This window comes from Balaenoptera acutorostrata, chromosome 2 (assembly GCF_949987535.1).
Source record: "Balaenoptera acutorostrata chromosome 2, mBalAcu1.1, whole genome shotgun sequence".
NCBI lineage: Eukaryota > Metazoa > Chordata > Mammalia > Artiodactyla > Balaenopteridae > Balaenoptera > Balaenoptera acutorostrata.
The window spans coordinates 76046167-76068484 of NC_080065.1; the positions used below are offsets into that span (position 1 = coordinate 76046167).

At 38.8% G+C, this 22318-nt stretch overlaps 1 protein-coding gene and 1 pseudogene across 1 annotated transcript; both read right to left on the reverse strand.

Moving 5' to 3' along the window:
- Window positions 1-547: 547 nt before the first annotated feature.
- LOC103020856 (phosphatidylinositide phosphatase SAC2-like) lies at window positions 548-2113 on the reverse strand (annotated as a pseudogene).
- Window positions 2114-8365: 6252 nt separating this feature from the next.
- On the reverse strand, window positions 8366-22195 carry MBLAC2 (metallo-beta-lactamase domain containing 2). The gene is made up of 2 exons (XM_007193021.2): window positions 21278-22195; window positions 8366-11688 (listed from the first exon to the last, which is right to left on the reverse strand). The coding sequence occupies exons 1-2, from the start codon at window positions 21729-21731 to the stop codon at window positions 11303-11305; spliced, it is 840 nt and encodes a 279-aa protein (XP_007193083.1). The 5' UTR covers window positions 21732-22195; the 3' UTR covers window positions 8366-11302.
- Between the last annotated feature and the right edge of the window lie 123 nt (window positions 22196-22318).

Here is a 22318-nt window from a genome sequence, read left to right on the forward strand (position 1 = left end):
AGCCCTCAATTAACTCTTTATAGGGAATGGTTAAGCCATCAAAAACTAAACCGGTAGTTTTTATATTAAAATGCTTCTCCATACTAGTAACACTTTGAAGTCACTAAAAACTAAGTATTTACCTTGCAGAGGAAACACACAGAAATGAACTGACAAACAGAACAAAACAAATTATGAAAAATGCTAATCACCTAAATGGATCCATGTCCACCCTTTGTGTCTACTTCATACATTCTACCCACCCACCCCACTCCAAAAAAGGTTCAGGTTATTATGTCCCAAAGTAATCTATTCTTGAATTACTTTCAGAGAGACAAACTGCTCTGTAGTGTATAAGCTACTTAGGTCTACACATTCTAGGATGATGCACTTCCATTGTCCTAGCTCTCAAATTTGGAAATCTGCTCAGGTTCAGTCTCCTTTTAAAACCTTTCCAAATAAACATAATTAGAATTTGGGATCCCTAGATTCAAAGACAGTACAGGTTATATGACACCTCCTTTTTTTTGGATTAAATAAAAGCCACAGGATTCTGTGTGGCTAAACACTAAATCTGAATTATTCATGTCTGGCGTTGAGTAAACATATTTTTAAGTTCATTCTGCTGGACTTCATTAACTACTTCAGGTTCTGCAGGGCTCTTCTGAACCTTTGCCACTGCAAAGTTTATCCCCTGGGTTAATGCAGCTTGGGTAATATTAGCAACCTGGACCATGCAACTTCGAATCTTTGCAAAGGGAGAGACTGCTCTGCTGCTACAGCTCTCTGAAGGAGAAGGAGTTACGTGAAGCCTTCTCTCAAGTTCAAGTGTGCCAGATTCGGAGCCGGGGGTCTTTTGAGATACAACTGAATGCCCTGGTTCAACTGACAAAAGATGTGGGCCTGCTGCAGAAAAAGACATATCTAATTGAGATGGTCGAGAAGGTATCTGTTTCGTTGATTCAAAGTGAGTTTCTTCTTTAGAAACTTGATTGGTCATTTGATTTCACTAGCCAGCTGAGAAACAGACCTGGTTTCTGACAGCTGGGTCATTTTGTTTTGTGCATCTTGAACAAATCTGTGGCAATAAATATCCACGGGCTAGGCAAAGCCAGTCAATATGTGTATGTTGGCAGCAGAAGGAATTTTCTTCAAAGAAGACGCATAGCCTTTTCCAAGCCCACTTTCATGAACAAGAGTAACCTCTGAAGGAACATAAGTGCTAATATCAGTGCTGCTAATAGACTGGGATGGACTGCCTAATCGAGGTATATTGAAGCAATTATACCACAACTAGGAAGAACATAGTCTACTGGCCACACATTCTCTAAAGAGTTTGCTAGCTGCCTGTCTTCATCAGACTTGGAATTTGTAAAGAATTCATCAGAGTGGTATGAGTCATTATCTGAAGACATTTCCCCATCTGACTCTGCCTGGGCTTCATTATCCATCACACTAGTGTTTTCCATGGTTTCAAGACTACTATCTGATTTCCAAAGATTTACTTTTAAGTTTGGTTTTAGAAAGTTAACTTTCATTTCAGATTTTGTAAAGTTTCCTAGCTTTCGTAGAATGCCAATATTTACATTGGATTTGGTCTGTTTCACTTTTTGATTTAGAGATGACAATTTGCTCATTAAAAAATTTCCCCCTGGGCCAAAGAGCCTTGGTTTTGAGATCTGATGCCAATGATGTCTTCATGAGGTCTACTGCTCTTCCTCTCAGGCTTTTTCTCTATTATAGGTACATCTAATCCCATGGCTTCCTTGGTGATCTGCAGCATCTCTGCAATGCACTGAAGGGTATCTTTTCCATCCTCTTCTGGATTGTGCATTACAGCTCTCAGGGTGTGGAAATAGCCACTTGCTTCTTTATATCTGTAGTGCAGTCGCATGCAGCAGAACTCTGCCTTACCGGAAAGAGTGGGTTCAGGACCTATTTCAATTTTTTCCAGGTCTTCTAGACTTAGTCGTTGATACTGGTTTACTTTGTCAACTTCATCATCGTAATAGGCCACGTAGTAGGCAGAGTTGGAAAGCAGCAACAGCATATCCACATCTCTGTGAGTAGCATCAATGAGGGTGCACTCTTAAAACTGTCGCTCGAGCCAAGCCAGAAAAATTACATCACGACACGTATTTTAATATGAAATAACTTCTAAACCTACTAATTAGTGTTACTTTATCTTAGCTTCTATTCTGACACTAATATTTACATTAGTCAGACATGATCTCAGTCAAAAGCATTATGTCCAGAACGAAAAGCACTTGGCACCTTAACAGGCAGTGGAGAAAGATGTCAGCCCTCCCCGCGCCCGCATTTTTACCGAAGTATAAGCTGCAGTAAATACTTAATTTCCCTCCCCGCTTAAACAGAAAAAAAAAACAAAAACAAAAACAAAAAACCCACACTTTTTCTTTAACACGGACAAGAAAACCCCTTTCAGTGCTTCCCGGCCCCCCACGCCTGCAGCTTGGAAGCAAGGGCTGCGCTGCTCGTTTTTCTCTTCCCGCCAGTCAGGCATCCCCTCCTTCCACACGATGAACACGATCCCCGCCAGCACCACATGCAGGCCCACCACCGCGACAATGGTCGCGCAAAAGCCACTGTCATCAGGGGACATTAACAGGAGGCTTTGGAAAAGCAGTAATTTTCAGGAAAAATACAAGCCCACGGGAACTTTAACCAGAAGTCCTGCAAAAAGGAGAAAAACCTTGAAAAGCCGTCGCCAGGCGGCCGCCTTCGGGCTTGGGCTCCGCAGTGTTGCCGGCTGCATCGCCCGGGGCGGTCGCCTGCCGCCGGGCTTGGGCTCCGCAGTGTTGCCGGCTGCATCGCCCGGGGCGGTCGCCTGCCGCCGGGCGGTCGGAGGAGGCCGGTGGGAGTGCGGCACCTCGTCAGTCCGTCGGTCCGTCCACGAGTGGAGGCTCAGCCAGAGCTGCCTGCACCAGAGCTAACACATGCAACGACTGCCTGTTTTGTTTTTTAAGATTCCACATATGAGTGAAATTATACAGTATTTGCCTTTCTCTGTCTGACATTCTCTATCTGATTTTGGTATCAGGGTGATGCTGACCTCGTGCATTGAGTTCAGAAGTGTGCCTTCTTCTGCAATTTTTTGGAATAGTTTGAGAAGGATAGGTGTTAACTTTTCTCTAAATGTTTGGTAGAATTCACCTGTGAAGCCATCTGGTTTTGGCATTTGTTTGTTGGGAGTTTTTTTTTGTTACTGATTCAATTTCATTACTGGTCTGTTTGTATTTTCTGTTTCTTCCTGGTTCAATATTGGGAGATTGTACATTTCTTCTAGGTTTTTCATTTTATTGCTGTGTAGTTGTTTGTAGTAAACTCTTATGATCCATTATGTTTCTGTAGTGTCAGTTGTAACTTCTCCTTTTTCATTTCTGATTTTATTGATTTAGGCCCTCTCTCTTTTCTTCTGGATGAGTCTGGCTAAAGATTTGTCAATTTTGTTTATCTCTTCAAGAACTAGATCTTTTGTTTCTTTGACCTTTTCTATTGTTTTTTTTAGTCTCTATTTCATTTATTTCTGCTCTGTTCTTTATGATTTCTTTCCATCGAATAACTTGGGGTTTTGTTTATTCTCCTTCTTTTAGTTCCTTTAGATATAAGATTAGGTTGTTTACTTGAGACTTTTCCTGTTTCCTAACATAGGTTTGCGTGGCTATAAACTTCCCTTTTAGAACTTTTTCATTTGTCTCCAGGTACTTTTTAAAAATTTATTTAATTTTATTTATTTATTTTTGGCTGCGTTGGGTCCTCGTGGCTGCACGCAGGCTTTCTCTAGTTGCGGCAAGCGGGGGCTACTCTTTGTTGCAGTGTGCGTGCTTCTCATTGCAGTGGCTTCTCTGGTTGTGGAGCACGGGCTCTAGGCACGTGGGCTTCAGTAGTTGTGGCACACAGGCACCTTAGTTGTGGCTCGTGGGCTCTAGAGCGCAGGCTCAACAGTTGTGGCGCACAGGCTTAGTTGCTCCGTGGCATGTGGGATCTTCCCGGACCAGGGCTCAAACCCATGTGCCCTGCATTGGCAGGTGGATTCTTAACCATGGCACCACCAAGGAAGTCCCTCCAGTTATTGTTTGATTTCCTCTTTGATTTCATCAGTGATCCATTAGTTGTTTAGCAGCATATTATTTAGCCTCCACAGGTTTGTATTTTTTGCAGTTTTAATTTTTTTTCTTATAGTTGATTTCTAGTCTCAAAGCATTGTGGTTGCAAAAGGTGCTTGATATTTCCATTTTCTTATAGTTACTGTGATTTGTTTTGTGGCCTGGCATGTGATCTATCCTGGAGCATGTTCCATGTGCACTTGAAAAGCAGCAGTAGGTGCTGCTGCTTTTGGATGGAATGTTCTATATACATCTATTAAGTTCATCTTGCCAACACATGTGTCCTCATGGTAGAATGACTCCCCCAAATGGCTGCAGTCAGTGTCTGTCCCAATGTGATGTCCCATTGCCTCCTTCCTCTCCAGGAGGCTCTCCAAGATCAGCAGGGAGGTCTGGACCCAGGCTCCTTTCAAATTACTGCTTCTGCCTTGGGTCCCAAAGCACATGAGATTTTGTGTGTGCCCTTTAAGAGTGGAGTCTGTATTTCCCAAAAGGGTCTCCCAAAAGTAAACCCTGCTGGCCTTCAAAGCCGAACATTCTGAGGGCTTGTCTTCCTGGTGCAGGAGCCCTGGGCTGAGAAGCCCAATGTAGGGCTCAGATCCCTCACTCTTTGGAGAAAAACTCTGCAATTGTAATTATTCTCCTATTTGTGAATCGCCCACTGGTGGGTACAGGTATTAATTATACCACATCTCTGCCCCTCCTACCTGTCTCACTGTGGTTCCTTCTTTACATTTTTAGTTGCAGAAGATTTTTTCTGCTAGTCTGCTGGTCCTTCTCATCAATAGTTGCTCTGTAGATAATCTAGTTGTAATTTTGGTGTGCCTACCAGAGGAGGTGAGCTCAGGATCTACCAACTCTGACATCTTGGCCACTCCCTGATAGCTGATTTCTTTTTTAGCACTGAATAATATGCTATTGTCTAGATGTACCACAGTTTATCCATTCATCTACTGAACGACATCTTGTTTGATTCCAAGATTTGGCAATTATGAATAAAGCTGCTATAAACATCCATGTGCAGATTTTTGTGTGGCCATAAATCTTTACTTCATTTGGGTAAATACCAAGGAGCACAATCAGATCATTTAGTAAGAATATGTCTTGTGAGAATGTGCCAATATTCTTACAAAGTGGCTGTATCATTTTGCATTCTCACCAGCAATGAATGAGTTCCTGTTGCTCCACATTCTCACCACCATTTGGTGTTGTCAGTATCCTGGATTTTGGCCATCCCAGTAGGTCTGTAGTGATATCTCATTTTTATTTGCACTTCCCTGATGACATATGATATGGAGCGCCTTTTCATATGCTTATTTGCCATCTGTATATCTTCTTTAGTGAAGACTGTATATTTTTTATGTTAATTTTATATCCTGCTACTTTGTTAAATTCTCTTACTGCTTTAAGTGGGTTTTTTTTCCATTTATTTCCATTTATTCTTTTAGTTTTCCATAAGATGCTGGCTCTTGGTGTATATATTTAAACTTAAGAGTAGAAGACTTTACAATTCCATGTGTGAAGGTGCTAAGGAAGGGAGGCTCAGCAATTGTGCACTGCACTGTAGGGTAATCTCACAGGAAACTTTCTTTGGGGACTCTAGATTCAGTATCATTAGGTCTTTTCTTTGGAGAGTCAACTTTTTAAGAAACGGCTTTTAAAATCTACTGTCTAGAGGGTAAATCTTGGTTGCCAGCATTCTTTAAGCTAGGTTAGAGGAGTCTGGGAATGTGAACTTTTATTATACAAACTTCACTGTACATTAAGCTTTGCTAAATCCCTCTCTTTTTAGTATAGGACCCTGGCTTAACAATGTCTAGTTTCTTTTGAGTAGAGATCTTATTTAATCCTCCTCACATAATAATCCTCTAGTCAGGAGCAGATCCCAGTTTTGCAGGGTCTGAAACTCATGAAATTTGGGGGCGTTGAGACAGAGAATAAAAAATAACTTAGTTTAAAAAATTAAAACCAACCAAAAAATGACCATTTGAACACATTTCTTGGGCCCCTCCCAGGGCCTTGGAAGGGACCCATGCCAGTGCTAGGCTCTGAACCTAAAGATTACTTAATTTCATGGTAAATCTAAACTAGCCTCCAATCTTCCTTGAGGTGGGGGGGAGAGGAAATTGCTTAGTAGTATAGAATTAGGGGGGATTTGATTTAAATTGCAAACAAACTTTGAAGCGAAAAGACTTTCACTCCAAGTCCTAGAGGTACCTGCTACTATCAATTTCTAAGCCTTTTTAGGGGGAGTTGTGTTGTAAAGGATTGCTTCTTTGCTTTCCGCATTCCTGTTTTCAGCTTTCTTGTGTTTGCCAAATTAGTTTTTGTTTCTCTATCAGCTTTCCAATGTCCAAAATGTTGATGCTGTTGGGTCCTTTACATTCTTGCTGTTCTTGTTAGTTTATGCCGCTTGAAAAAAGACAAAAAAAGCCTTCCTTGTCATTTTACTGAGTTTCAGAAAGGGGCAGAAGTTAAGGTGTGCTATACCTGCCATTCTTAACCCAAAATCAGAATGCGCCATATCACACTCCAAAATTGCCCCCCAAAAATGGCTGGAGGACTTTACACTCCTAGCAGCACAGCATGAAAATATCCACTTACCTTACCCTTGCCAACACTCCATATTCTCCGCATTTCTCAATCTGGTTAAACTATCTCATTGCTTAAATTTGCATTTCCCTGATTACTAGTGAGGTTCAGGATAATTTTATGTTTATTGGCCTTTTGTGTTTCCTCTTCTATGACTAACCTGTTTATATAATTTACCCATTTTTCTAATAGGTAGTGAAGGGTATCAGAACATGCCACCCTAAAATATATCACTTTGGCATACTGATTAAGCTGAAGGCAATTGAGAAAAAGCAAATACAGGAAAGGCTCTCTGACTTCCCCCTTACTACTCAAAGCAGGGCATAAAACTTCCCTTGAGAAAGATGCCCTCCCTGTACCAGGATGAGGAGAACATTCTTATCACTGGAGATGGGGATCCAACATCAAGATTAACCTGTATAAAAAAATATCCATTAAAATAACCCTGGGACTTCCCTGGTGGCGCAGTGGATAAGAATCCACCTGCCAAGGCAGGGGACACGGGTTTGATCCCTGGTCCAGGAAAATCCCACATGCTGAGGAGCAACTAAGCCCATGCGCCACAACTACTGAGCCTGCACTCTAGAGCCCGCGAGCCACAACTACTGAGCCCACATGCCACAACTACTGAAGCCCGCACACCTGGAGCCTGTGCTCTGCAACAAGAGAAGCCACTGCAAGGAGAAGCCCTAGCACTGCAACGAAGAGTAGCCCCCGCTCGCCACAACTAGAGAAAGCCCGCGAGCAGCAAAGACCCGACACAGCCAAAAATTTTTTTTAAAAAAAGTTGTATTTCATTAGTTTCCACAATTTATCAACCCTAGCTCAAGCCCCTTTTTCCTGTCTCATCATTCTCCAGTTTGTCTTTCTTTGCTAAAATGGTATACATGCGCTCAAGCCTATCCATTCCTTTGGGTTTATATTTCATATATATTAACCTCTGTGTACATGTAAAAATATTAACGTCAAATAAAATTTGTATGCTTTGCTCCTGTTAATCTCTTTTGTAAGTTTAATTCTCAGGTCCAGCCTCAGAATCTAAGAGGGTAAAGGAAAGGTCTTTCCTCCCATACATTAGTTTACCTTTTTCTTGTTGATTTGTAGGCATTCTTTGTATTTGTTTTAAAATTTTTTTCTGTTACACAAGGTAGGAATATTTTTAAATTTCTCTCCCTCTTTAACTTTCATTATGACATCTGAGTTCTAAGACATTTTAAATTTTGATATAGTTTTGCTTTTTGTTTCTATATAGAAAAGATCTTCCCTATCCTAATGTCTTAAACATGATTAAAATTTTCTTTCAGTACACATGTGATTCTGCTTTTTTATATTTAGATGTTTAATCCATTTGGAATTTATTTTTATGATGGCAGGGGCCTTCTTTCCCACATCAACAATTAAAATATATATTAAATAGTCCCTCTTTTATCCATTTATTTGAAATGCTATATTTATTAACTACTTAAGGCTTATACAGGTATTATTCAGTTTCTGGGTTCTCTATTCTTGCCTAGGGATTTACATCTTATTTATTACAAGCTTTTCAAAACTGCACTTCATATAGAAAATAACCTTGTAAGACATTAAATGGAAATTTGCTAACATTATAAAAAATACCAACTATAGATTGAAATAAAATGTCCACTTTAATAGTTATCACATAAATGTTTACTTACACTTATCTGAAAATTATAAGAGGACAATTTGTGCATGTCACATTCATATTACTATCCATATAAGAACAACTACACATAATCATTTATTCAACTATATCAGAATAACACACAAGGTTTTGTTTGTTTTAGACTTCTCAGTTAAAAGGAAACACCAAATAAGGAAACTGAATTTCCAAAAATTAAGTTATTAACAAAATGAATAATAAAAATTATTTCTAAATGTCTTAGGTTTTGACAACTTTGAACTATACTTACATAATATTACTTCCCCAAACCATAAATTACAACAAGGGTCACTGTCAGGGTGAAAATATATATTTTTAAAGTTTCTTTAAAATATGCTATTATGCTTTAACATCACTTGATTTATTCTTGGCACATGTGGCATCTTCAAAAGTAAAAATACACTTTGCCAGTTTTATGTTATTGTGCAGGTATAAGAGAAAGAGCACAGCTTGGGAGACAGACAGACTTGTGTTCAGTTACCAGCTTTGTCCAAAGTTGTGTTGTTAGGCTGGTCAATTACTTCTTGGCACTGGGGCCAGGATTAAATTAAATAATGCCTATTTTAAAATGCATAGCATGGGCACTAAATGAATGATACATCCTTTCCCTAATTTACCCACATTGAAGCAATAGCAAAATATCACAGTCTTATGTTTTGGTACAATTTGAAAAACTAGGAAAAAAATTGGGAAATTTAAAAATAAAATCAATGTGCTTTGAAAAACTCGCACTTTGAAGAAATAAGGAAAGCCTTCATCGATTTAAATATTTTTCAATAAAACTTAGTGCCTACTATAACCTGATTTTTTTAAAAAGTCCTAAAATATGATAAAATGGTCAATGGTTAAGGACTTTTGGTTTTCTCTTGTGCTATTGATATAAAAATAATGGCTATATTTAAGGCTCATTAAGTGATATAGTTTGTAGTTGCCCTGAACCAAATCTATGTTCTTGATGTTGCACTATCAATTAAAACAGACCTACTGCCTTGAATGACTGTCATAGAGAAATTCCCATGATATTCTTCATTTCAACAACCATGGCTTCCTTGCTGATTTTAAGTAAGGGTTCATTTTGTGGCATGTGGCAGTACAGCTTGTCTGTCTTAAGGATGGTTCTTATATACACAATCACAGACCCATCTTTCTTATGCTAAATGCTTGGTGTTTAGAAGATCTAAGACACCGGAAAATTGAATTGACACAAGGAATAGCCTACTCTAGACAGCAATACTTCCATCCCTATTCTTAGCACTGAGGATGCAGAAACAACCCCATTCTTGTTTTCTACCCTCACCACCCAACAAATCATCCTTCCAAATCTGACTCAAAAACTCCTCCTCCAGGAAACTTTCCCTAACCAAACTTCACACCCCTCCATTTATATCCCTGACACTCATGTGTAATTTGTATTAACTTCAACCTGCATATACTATTATTCAAGTTTTGTTTGTCTTCTACTTCCAGCTAGGATATAGTCTCTGACTTTTTAAGCTTCCACAGTGTTTAGCACAATGTATGCATGTATGTATGTAACTGTGTGTTTGCATGTGGGGTGTGTGTGTGTGTGGAATGAATAAAAGACTAAAGAACCTGAGTGGGGTGTAGGGTAGGAAAAGTTTCATATTTTTTCAGAAATCAAAATTGCTGGACCTTCCTAATACTAAAAAATCTGATTTCCAAAGCTATCTGAGTTTGGTTTTGGCTATGTCAATAATAAAAAGGCAGTGAAAAAACTGTTTAAAAAACCCTCATGAAATATTCCAAAAGGCTTTTCAATAAATTATTAAGAGTACCAAACTAAAATATTTTACTAAATAGTGGGATAATCTTTCCTATATCTTTATAAATGTAGACTTCTTTTCATTCAAGACAAAGAATACTGAACAGGAATAGGTGTTGTGAATCAGGATAAAAAAGGCAATTCACTCTAAGTCAATATCTAATGCACATATTGCAATTAATTTGAAAAGCCTTCTGTGGCAAATATGTATGTTATGTTAAGTAAAAGAATGGTTTATATTAGGATGTTGTTTGGTACTATAAAATATGACACATATACTACAGCTGCTATTTAAAAAGAAAAATTTTGTTTATTATAGCTGTTATTATTAAAATAGGATATAATTTAAAAATTACTCTTAATGTGTATATTTTCAAATTTGCCTGACAGTGTCCTTTTGAGAAATCCGACAACTTATAGTTAGGATTACAGACATTTGAATTTCACTTTTACAACTGAAAGTATTACACTTACTTAATAACAAACAACAATATATAGTAGTTTTTTTTTACTGAAGCACTCTGCAATTTATATTTAAAGCTTTGCAATAAAACAAAATTCACTGTTTTTTGTACGTAAAATTACATAACACATAATGTACACTATAATTACATTAAGAATAAATAAAATGAAGCATAAAAATTCTGTACCATAACAATGGATTGTTTTAGCTGTCATTCTAAATGTTAGTTTAAGTTTTGAGTTCTAATGTACTTTAAGCCCAAAAACCTTTATCTTCAAATAATATATTAAAAATATCAAGTTTGGAGTATAAACATAAAACTCTTTATTCTCTTTTTTCTAGGTCATCTAGGAAATAAAATGAGAGAAATGAGACTCAAGGATAGTTCTTTCTCTTACTGCAAAATGCCTCCTTGCTTCCCCATATACCTCTATATCATTTCTAGAACAAATATTACAGAATGATGGCAAATTACAAGCTTTGGCAAATTATAAGCTTATTTAAGTGGTTTCTTATTTGGAGAAAAGAAAAAATTTAAACTAAGAAGTTCCGTTTTTGGCTTATTCATTCTCAACCTTTTTTTCTCTAATACATAATAGTAGTAAAAAAGCACTTCTTAAAATGCTCACTATTTTAAACAACACAGAATTAATTGGATTAATTTACAGAATTAAATACTAGGGCGAGGTCCTAGAATTTGTTACACGTAGGGCTAAACTTGCAAGAGATCGCATGGCAAAAGTAGAAACTTTGTGACATATCCCAGCTTTTGAAATATAGTTAGAAGCCAATCGAAAAAGCCTTTCAGCACCAAAGGTATTGAAGTGCCCAGGAAGCACCTTCTCTACCAGACCTCTGTCCACTAATTCTATCAGACGTTCACAGGTTCCAACATAGTCACTTATCCTGCTGTATGGGAGCCAGTCAATCAGTGATCCATCATACACGACGTCTCCACTGAAGAGAATCTTTCGGTCTTTGTCATGTAAGCAAATACTGCCCCTAGAATGACCAGGCATGTGCATAACAGTGAGCTGTCTGTCACCAAGGTTGATCACATCCCCTAAAAATGGAAACAGAATTTACAGATAAACATGTTATATATTTGACTTCAATCACTTAAAGAATAGAAAAACACAACGGTTTCAAAGATGTTGGGAAGGATGAACTTATTTTACTTTTATTTAAAAAATACCTACTTCTTATTGATGATTTAAAATAAGTTGCCTATATTTCATTTCTGTTGTTTGCTAGACCAGTGTTTGCCAAAGTAAACAGTGAAACACAATTTCTGCCGGTTGTTATAATATATAAAAGAAAAGAAGATTCTGTGGTCAGATAATTTTGAAAACTCTTCCTTCAAAGAAAATTAAGCAGCTTTCTTTTCTGCAAGATATGCTAATGTACATTTAATATGCTAACGTACATTGTGGACATACACAAGGGAGATATGGCTGTATAGTTTCTCAAATTTATTTGACCCAAAACCTCATTTTTCAGAATATCCATTGTACTAGTATCTGGTGACACAATTCATGAATGGTGCTCTAGTGAACAGTATTATATTTTTGCCCTTTGTTTTGTCACTCTATGGAAATTAAGGCCTGAGGAATCAGTACAAATGATGATGCTCTGGCTACTGGTATTGCTGTAATAAACTGTTGTTAGTCTCTGACCCAGGAACCTCATGTCTTCTGTCAGAATCCATGAAACTGTGGGAGGCTAACTTACTAACCTGCAAGTATGGTAAAATCTCACACTCTTCCCAGTTATTTGACAGTGGGGAGGAAACTGAGCTATATGAATACAAATTGCTCTTTTACTGGATTTAAATCAGTACTAATTTAGGTAAATCATAATAAGTTAAAATACTCATATTGTTATCTCTAGTGCAAACATACACATATACAGAAAAAAATCAAAGAAATGTAGCTAAAACTAATAGTGAAATTAAAATGGTGTAATAATCAGGAATTGTTAAACATACAAGAAGATAATAAAGGAAAAACAAAGACATAAACAAGAAATGAGACACAGAAAACAGATAACAAAATGGCAGACCTAAATACAACCATACCAATAATTATATTAAATATGAAAGGGATAAACACTCTAATCAAAGGCAGAGATTGTCAGACTAGATTAAAAAGTGAGATATGTATGCAGTCTACAAGAGAGGAACTATAAAATCAAAGACAAAAATAGTTTGAAAAATTATACCATATGAATATTAACAATAAGGGCTTCTCTGGTGGCACAGTGGTTAAGAATCCGCCTTAACTTAATGCAGGGGACACGGGTTTGAGCCCTGGTCCGGGAAGATCCCATATGCCATGGAGCAACTAAGCCCGTGCGCCACAACTACTGAGCCCGCACGCCACAACTACTGAAGCCCGCGCGCCTAGAGCCCGTGCTCTGCAACAAGAGAAGACACCACAATGAAGAAGTGCACCGCAACTAAGAGTAGCCCCTGCTAGCCACAACTAGAGAAAACCTGCATGCAGCAATGAAGACCCAACGCAGCCAAAAATAAATAAATTAAATAAATTTTAAAAATATATATTAACAATAAGAGAACTAGAGTGGCAATACTGTCATACAAAATGGATTTTTATATAAGAATATTATTAGAGAAAAGAGGTACATTTTATGAGGCTATACATTAGATCAATACATGAAAAAAAATTCTAAATGCATATGTACCTAAAAGAGACTAAAAATTCTTCAAATAAAAACTGGCATAATTAAAATAAGAATAAACAGTTCAACAACTGTGCTTAGAGATTTGAATAGTTCTCTCTGAATAATTCATAATACAAGTAGATTGAAAATCAGTAAGGATACAGAAGACCTAAATAACACTATCAACCAGCTTGACCTATATAAAACTGACATATATAAAATAGTTTACACCAAAACAGTGAAGTACACATTCTTTTCAATTGCACATGAAAAAGGTGTTTTGTTATATTTGTACACTGAAAACTACAGAAACACTTTCAAGAGAAATTAAAGAGGATCTAAGCAAAAGGAGAAACTTGCCATATCCATTGATTGGAAGACTCAGAGCTGTTAGGATGGTAATTAAATCCAGTTTTTCCTATAACTGCACTGTCTAATAGTACTTTCTAAGATAATGGAAATGTTCTGTATCAACACTGTCCAATATGGTAGCCACCAGCTACATGTGGCTAATGGTACTTGAAATAAAGCTAGTGCAACAAGGAACTAAATTTTTAATTTTAATCAATCTTAATTAATTTAAATTTGTATTAGATAGCTACATGTGGCTAGTGACTACTTTAATGGTCAGTGTAGATCTATAGGTTCAAGAATCTCAATCAAAACCTTGACATGCTTTTTTACAGAAATTGAAAATCTGCCTCTGAAATTTATATGGAAATGCAAATGACCTAGAATAGCCAAAACAATTTTGAAATAGAGGTATAAAGTTGGAGGACTTAATCTAATTTCAAGAATTATAACGAAGTTGCAATAATCAGGAGAGTGTGGTGCTGGTTAAATGATAGACATAATCATTGAAAGAGACTAGAGTCCAGAAGAAAACACTCACATATATGGTCAGTGGATTTTTGACAAAAGTATCAATTAAGATAATTCACTGCTGGGCTTCCCAGGTGGCGCAGTGGTTGAGAATCTGCCTGCTAATGCAGGGGACACGGGTTCGAGCCCTGGCCTGGGAAGATCCCACATGCCGCGGAGCGGCTGGGCCCGTGAGCCACAACTGCTGAGCCTGCGCGTCTGGAGCCTGTGCTCCGCAACGAGAGAGGCCGCGACGGTGAGAGGCCCGCGCATCGCGATGAAGAGTGGCCCCCGCTTGCCACAACTGGAGAAAGCCCTCGCACAGAAACGAAGACCCAACACAGCCAAAATCAATCAATCAATCAATCAATCAAACATACGCATCTGATTCAAGATCCTCAATTAAAAAAAAAAAAAAAAAAAAAAAGATAATTCACTGGGTAAAAGGATAGTCTCTTCAACAAATTAGAGCGGAATACTTTGGATATATATATATATGCAAACAAACAATAAGCACCTCTCAACCCTTACTTCACAATATTAACAAAAATTAACTCCAAATGGATCATAATCCTAAATGTGAGAGCTTCTAGGAAAAAAAAAAACAGAAGAAAATCTTTGTGATCTTGGGCTAGTCATAGAACTCTTAGATATGACACAAAAAGCATAAAACATAAAGAAAAATGACTAATTGGACTTCATCCAAGTTATAAACTTTCTTGCTTAAAAAGATACCATTAAGAAAATGAAAAGGCAGGCCACACACTGGGAGAAAATACTTGCAAAATGTATATCTGATAAAGGACTTGAATTCAGAATATATAAAGAACTCTTACAACTCAATAAGAAAACAATTTTTCAATTTTTAAAAAAGAGAAAAGATTTTGATAGATCCTTTAACAAAGAAGATATTTGAATAGCAAATAAGTACCTGAAAAGATGCTCAATGTCATTAGCCATTAGGGAAATGCAAATTAAACCTCAATGAAATACCACTACATACTCACTAGAATGGCTTAAATCAAAGGACTGACAAAATCAAGCATTGACAGAGATGTGGAGAAACTGGATCTCTTATACACTGCGCTTGGGAATGTAAAATGGTATAGCACTTTGGAAAACAGTTTGGCACCTTCTTAAACATTTAACATACATTTACCATACAACCCAGGAATTCCATTTCTAGCTATCTACCAAGGAAATGAAAGCATGCATCCACACAAAGGCTTATATGCAAATTTTCATGCTGCATTATTCATAACAATTTCAAACTAGAAAGTTCAAATTTCCTTCAACAGGTGAATATATAAAATGTGTTATATCCATAAATGAGTTATTTCTCAGCAATAGAAAGGAATTATTAATAGATAAAACAACACGGATGAATCTCCAAAACAGTATGCCAAATGAAAGAAGACACAAAATATATTATATGATTACATTTGTAGAAAATTTTCAGAAAAACAAAACTATAGTGACACAAAACAGAGCAGTGGGGCCCGGCATGGGAGTAGGGATTGTTCTGGTCTTGCCTTGAATCCCAAAATTACATTAAAATGGAATCAGGTACTCCCAAATTTCCCCACATTCTAGTCATAAGGGGCCAGATTCCTTCACAGGATAATTGTTCCAGATACAAAGTGCTCCTGGGGCTCACAAACCACTGCCATTTCCTGTATGATTGGCAAGTAAGGTAAAGGAAATTATAGCTAAGTTGATTTAATAATAGAGCTGTTGGAGACAGATTGTTTAATAAATGTACAGGAAGGAAAGGAATGAGGGAAGTTCGATGCTAAAAAAGGAGCTCTAGAGAATTACCGATGGAGGGGTAGAGTCTTATGGGTTTTTGATATTCAAGGCAAGGTGATACTCAAAATACTTAGCAACAGATAAGACATAAGCACCCACCTATCAAAATGGATACCAACTATAAGCAATTGATAAGGCCATAGTGACTGAATATTACTAGATCTGCCATTACCCTATGGCTTTATAAATGCCTCCCTTACGCTTATAATGCTCACATATAGAGGTCATCAAGACCTCTCTTATAAGAACCAAAACTGCCTATGAAATGTATCATACGTATACCATATATAAATATATATAAAAATATATATATACACACACTATCCTTCCAAGCCCTCACGCTAACCCAGTTGTCACCAGATTCCAACCATACTAGACTTCTCTTGGCTGCTCAAATACCCTTTCCCATCTTGGCATCCCCAATTTTTAATTTTTATTTCATTTTTAACCAACAAACTAGATGTACATATTTCAAATAGAAAACTTCAGAAGCACTTAAAATATTCTTTGCCACATCCTGGCTCTATCTCCAATTCTGCTCCCAAGAGGCAACAACTTTTAACAATTTTAGCAACTTCTTCTGGTAGTTGCCTCTACTAGATATAGTTATGTAAATAATATTTATACTCCATTTCTTGTTTTCCCAATTAGATATACTCTACTGATTTCGTTCATGTATAACCACTTCTTGGTTTTTAGATGTTGCCCATTGACTGCCACTATGAAATATAAGGAATTTTAGTAGCTCTTTTTACTCCCCTCTGTCCACCTACCATCAGCACACATATATACATTTCTCATCCTTTCACCCCTCAAAAGAGTAATGATTCAACTGCTTAGATCTGGAACACTCCGTGCCTGAGGTTGTATCATTGTCAGTGTCATCCTTTGCCATCATCCTGATGCTTCCTTTCAACTTTCTCTTGCATTAGATCTCCTGTTTCCTTTACTCCGTATCTTCCTCTTGGTTTACTCCCTTATTTTGAAGGGAGTAAACAGGATAAAGGTATATCTTAGTATCTTCCTAAGTAATAGCATGCGGGATTTTTTGAGAACTTGATTGATAGTGGAATGGATGTTAGAATTCTAAGTTGGAAATCAGTTTTAGTCAGATAAAGCACAGCTCTTCTTTTCTAGCTCCAAAGCCATTGTGATCTAGATGACCTTTTTTCCTTTAAATTTGGAAGCCCGTAGACTCTTCTTTGACCCCAGTGTTCTGAAATTTTACAATAATGTGCCTTGGGTTGGATGTGTTTTCATCCATTGTGCAGGGAAGTCCAAGGGCTCTTTCAATCTGGAAATTTACATCCCTTAATCATGGGATATTTTCTTGAATTTTCTCTACTATGTTTCTTTTCCTCTACTTTCTCTGTTTGCTCTATCTGTGCTCCTATTATTCCAATGTCAGATTTTTCACACTGGTCCTTTACTGGTTCTCTCCTACTTTTCATTTTGCCTATTTGTTCCTTTTGTATGTTTTTCAACTTTATCTTCCAGATATTCTACTAAATAATTTCTGACATTTTAAATTCCAAGAGTTCTTTTATGAGTGTGAATATTGTTCTGTCTGCTGCTTATTTTTGAGGCATCCTGTTGTCTCTCAGATATCTTGAATGCAATAGATTGTTATCCCCTGATATTAATGATTGCCCTCTCCTCTCAAGTTGCTTTACGTTGTTTTAGTATTTGATTTCATGTAGGATTTTCTCAGATTTTTTATAATGCTTGGTTGTCTGTTTAAGAGTGGGGGGATAATGAAAAAGTTGTTTGAAGCACATGCATGGGGCCTGGTGACCTAGGCTTCACTGTAGAAAGTTCAAGCCAAGGATTACTTAGGAATCAGCATCTTAGTCTTTCCTCTAGGGCTGGGCAGATTTTCCAGATAAGATTCTTCCAGTTTCCTACTTGGGTTGGGGAGAGGTAAAGGCCTGGCTCTCATTCTTCTGGGAAACTAGTAAAGAACATATATATTACCTCCCTATCTATCATCTATCTATCTATCTATCTATCTATCTATTCTTTATTTGTATATATATATATATATATATATATATACACATACACTTATTCCTCCTATTTTCCATCTGAACTCCTGAGCTCATTAGTACTTGGCATCCATCAGTCAAGAAACCCTTTGCTTGCGACTTCCCTGGTGGTCCAGTGGTTAAGACTCCTCGCTTCCACTGCAGGATGGGTTTGATCCCTGGTGGGGGAACTAAGATCTCATATGCTGCGTGGCGCAGCCAAAAAAAAAAAGAACCCCCTTTACTTTATTCTCCCCAGAGAACAAACTAACTCTGGGGAGAGGAGCATTCACTTAGGGAGAAGAGTTCAGAGTTTTAACAGCTTCTTAAATGGCTTTCAACCAATTCTACTTATTTTAGTTTTCTTCCCTTTGCCCCCACTAAGGTACCAGCTACTGCTAATTCCTGAGCCTTTTAAGTCTCCTGCAGTGCAAACTGGATTGGCTCCCAATTTTCTATTGCTGGCATAGGATAAAACTGCTAACTCAGTCATGACATTTACTCTCCAGCATCCAAAACAGAACCTCAGTCAATGTGGATTTATACATAAAACAAATAGACAAACCATGGTCCATTTGCTGTAATCTTAGTGGGATTTTGAGAGGGAGACAAATTAGATGTGTTCGTTCAATCTGCTACCCTTCTGGAATCTATTTTTTGTTTTTAACCTCCCCAAATGATTTTTAAGTTAACCTGAAACAACTGTTCTAATATCTTGATGACTCTAGGAAAACTGTTTAAACATGTACAATAGGGGCCAAAATGCCTGCCTATTGTGAAAAACAGGCAGAATGATGTGTGCCCATTCAAGAAGAATGTGCTGTATCAATTTAGGGTTTATCGCTATCTTCTTATAGGAAGATATGATTTCACTATTAGCAGGGCGAGTTGTTTTTCCATCAAAGATGATGCACTTGATGATGATCTCTCCTTGTCCTCCTTGTCCCTCATAAACAAGTCAGCTTTTGGGTTAGTGATACACTGCACAGATTTATGCTTCTCCATGACAGGTGGTCATCAATACAGTAAATGAAATGTAATAAGCTAATGAATTCAGCCTCCTTATTTTCTAACCGAAACAATGAAGACTTCATGCTGTTAGGTATGTGCGGTTCATGTGTATGCAACTGTGTATGAATTTTTAATATAAATATTTTCTATCTCCTTCCAGGCACCTGGATTATGATAATATCAAGTTAGCAGGCCACACCATTCAGAAGAGACAGGAAATTAATATTCCTGAGAAAAGAGGATATTAGATACTACTTGAGAGGGTGAGACATCCAGCTCCTAATGAAAAACAATTTTTAATTTAACACAGTATTACCACCTTCAAAGTTTTTAGTAAATATTAAGCTTTCATTTCACACTTTCAAAGTCTTAAAGCACCACACAGGTAGCTTGCAGGTCCCTTGCAACTCCAAAATCCTGTAATTCCAGCATCAACTGGGATTTAGGAAACCTGGTTTCCAGTCCGAGCTCTTTCCCTAACTGGCTATGTGACTTCAGGTGTGATATTCAAGCCTGACACAGGCTTGAATGAAGGCTTCATCATGAAGCTTTTTATAGGCTTCATCATGAAGCTTTTTATAGGCTTCATCTATAAAACAATAATTCCTGTCATTCTTTCATCATTGATTCCCTATTTCTGGCACAGAAGCAAAAGTAAATAAATCAAAAGTCATTTATTCATTTAGACAATTTAAATATATTTTAAATACTAATGTAAACTTTTTTGGGGGGGGGAGCTGGGTGTTAATTTAGTCTGCATACCCATCAACTGCATGGAAATCCTACCTCTAAAAGTATCAATTCCATCAAGAAATACAGTAATTAAAAGTACCTTTAATGTAAATTTAGTTTTCTTTCACCTCAAATTGTCAGGTAACGTAAGACTCCCATCTAAACCATTGTTTTTTTTAATCTTTAGATTTAAAATTTTAATGAAAAGACTGTTTAAGTGGGGTGTGAGGTATAGAATCTTGCTTTCTATTTTTTATGCCTCAAGTGATCAAGATCTCATCTGTAAGATAAACGCATTTTTGTAAAGTACTTCATTATTTGTCATACTGGTTGGTCATAAAAGTGAGACTTATTGTACTGCAGCAACTGGATTTTTCTGCCTCTTAAAGGAACTGTTTAATAAATTAATTTGGAAAATAAAATAGTTTCAAGATAGAAAGGAAAGAGGGTTTCACCTCCTACTCAGAATTACCATAATATATTTATGGAGTAGGATTTATGTATGATCTGCATGCTTTGATCTATTGTGCCTGGGTTGCAATCCTAGCTTTTGTCTGTATCTTGCTCTGTGGACTCTAGACAAGCCATTTAATAGGGAGTCAGTAGCCTCACTTCAAATGTGTTGTGAGGATAAAATCAACAGAAGCATTCTAAAAAGAAAAAAGAAATTAATATACAAATATCACTGCTGTGACCAACTGGCTCAATTATTTAAGTGACTGTGAGGTTGGAAGGGCTGGAACCCTACACTATTTTATTCCATTAGTTTCTTTCTGAACACCATCCTGTTTTTCAGAGCCAAAGAGGCCCAAGGTTATCTATGCATCAGTCCACATACTGCACCATTACGGGAAATAGCCTCCTTATTAATCTTTCTCAGGCCTTGCTTTCAACCAGAACAGAGAGCTGTCATAACATAAGACTCAGACATATTCTACTTTTTATGTTCACAATCAAGCTTTTTCTCTTGTGAGGCAACATCAAGAACAGAAACCTATCTGGAAGATAAAGATGCATGAGCAGATGAGAACCACTGCTTTCTAACGGCTTTCTAAGACTACAGGTGGGAATTGTTCATACCCGGCGGATGAAGTCAGCAGTTCTCAAAAGCATAGAACATGACATGCACTCTCCATGAGGCGTCATTCCTTAAAAGTCTTTTCGCTAGAAAAGTGCCTGGAAATGTCAGACTTATGTTCGGGAAAAGAATGGGAATCCTAGTCAGAAGTCTCTATAGTGTTACTACATACCGTACCTTACACAGGAAACTGACTAGGGGGTGGGGCCGGCTTTCAGTCGAGTACTCAGCATTACTACAAGGTGCCGGAGCTTGTCTCTGGTAGGGAAGGCTGCAATGGCCTTCCAAAGACTCTATGGTCGAGTGAGCTTCTGACTCAGGGAAGGGAGAAACATAAGTAGTGTTTCTGCGATGTGACACCTTACAGCCGAGCAGGTCTGCAACAAGCATCCCTCGGACAGTTTCTCCCCAGTCCCTTCCCTTAATGAGAACGCGCGCCCGTGAGGAACCATTACCATCCTGCAGGATGAGGGTGGGCTGCACCGCTTGCACTCGGAACTGCCTGGCCCTCCAGCCCGGGCTCGGCGCCCGCACCACCTCACTGTCGGAGAGCCAGGTCACGGTCTCAAAGTTGTCCCCGCGAGCCAGCGCCTCGGCCTCGGCGTGGTGCACCGCCACCCGGTCGAACTGGTAGAGGCCGCCGGAGTGGTCGAAGTGCACGTGGGTGGCCACAGCCAGCAGTGGCCGGCAAGCCGCATCCTCTTTGGCCCTGCGGTCCTGCAAGAGGCCGGAGGAGTACAGGTACTCCGGGAGGCTGCGCAGCCCCAGGCCTGTGTCGATCACCACGTCCTGCTCGGAGCCGCGCACCAGCCAGATGTTGGCGCGGTTGCCAGACTCATAGAAGCGTTCCTGAATCCAGAAGATGCCGTCGCCCAGGGACTTGTGGGCGTACCACTCGAGCGCAGACATGCTGGGCAAGGATGCGGCCAGGTGGAGTGGGTGTGGGCGTGTGTGCCTCCCGCAGTCTGTCCAGACTCGGGCGCTGCAGCTGTAAGGAGCGGTCTGCCCGCAGCCTGGGAGAAAGCGCAGAGCTAGGAGGGGGCGGGGGATGCGGATGGGGTTGGGGGGAGAACCAGGAGGAGGAAAGACGCGCGGAGACTCTGCCTGGAGCGTCCGCCCGCACCCTCCCGCCAGGTCCGCAGAGAGCAGGAGCTGCTCTCCTCGCACCGGGGCGCTGGAACAATCGCAGCCTCACTGGCCGTAGCACAAGGGAGCGTTAACACAGGGGCCAATGCAGTAGACGAGAGATCCAGAAAGTGATAACTCTTCCCACCTCTGGGGGTCTGACTGCAGAGGCCGCGAGCTAAGCGTGGGAGGGAGCAGGACAGCCCACCCACCGCGCGCTACAATGCGCACTTCCAGCTGGCGCAGAAAGAGTCAGGCCAAGGGGTTGACGACTACGGCGCCCGCCAAGGGCTAAAAAGCTCTTTGCCAGGAGGGCGGGGCCTAGCTAGGAAGTGGGTGGGGCTAATTGGTTGGGTTTGAACGCGGCTCTG

Coding starts and splice junctions, on each gene's coding strand:
- MBLAC2 (XM_007193021.2), bottom strand. CDS start 21,731: ATGTCTGCGCTCGAGTGGTACGCCCACAAGTCCCTGGGCGACGGCATC. Junction 11,689..21,277: donor CACCCTCATCCTGCAGGATG/GTAATGGTTCCT, acceptor TTCCATTTTTAG/GGGATGTGATCAACCTTGGT.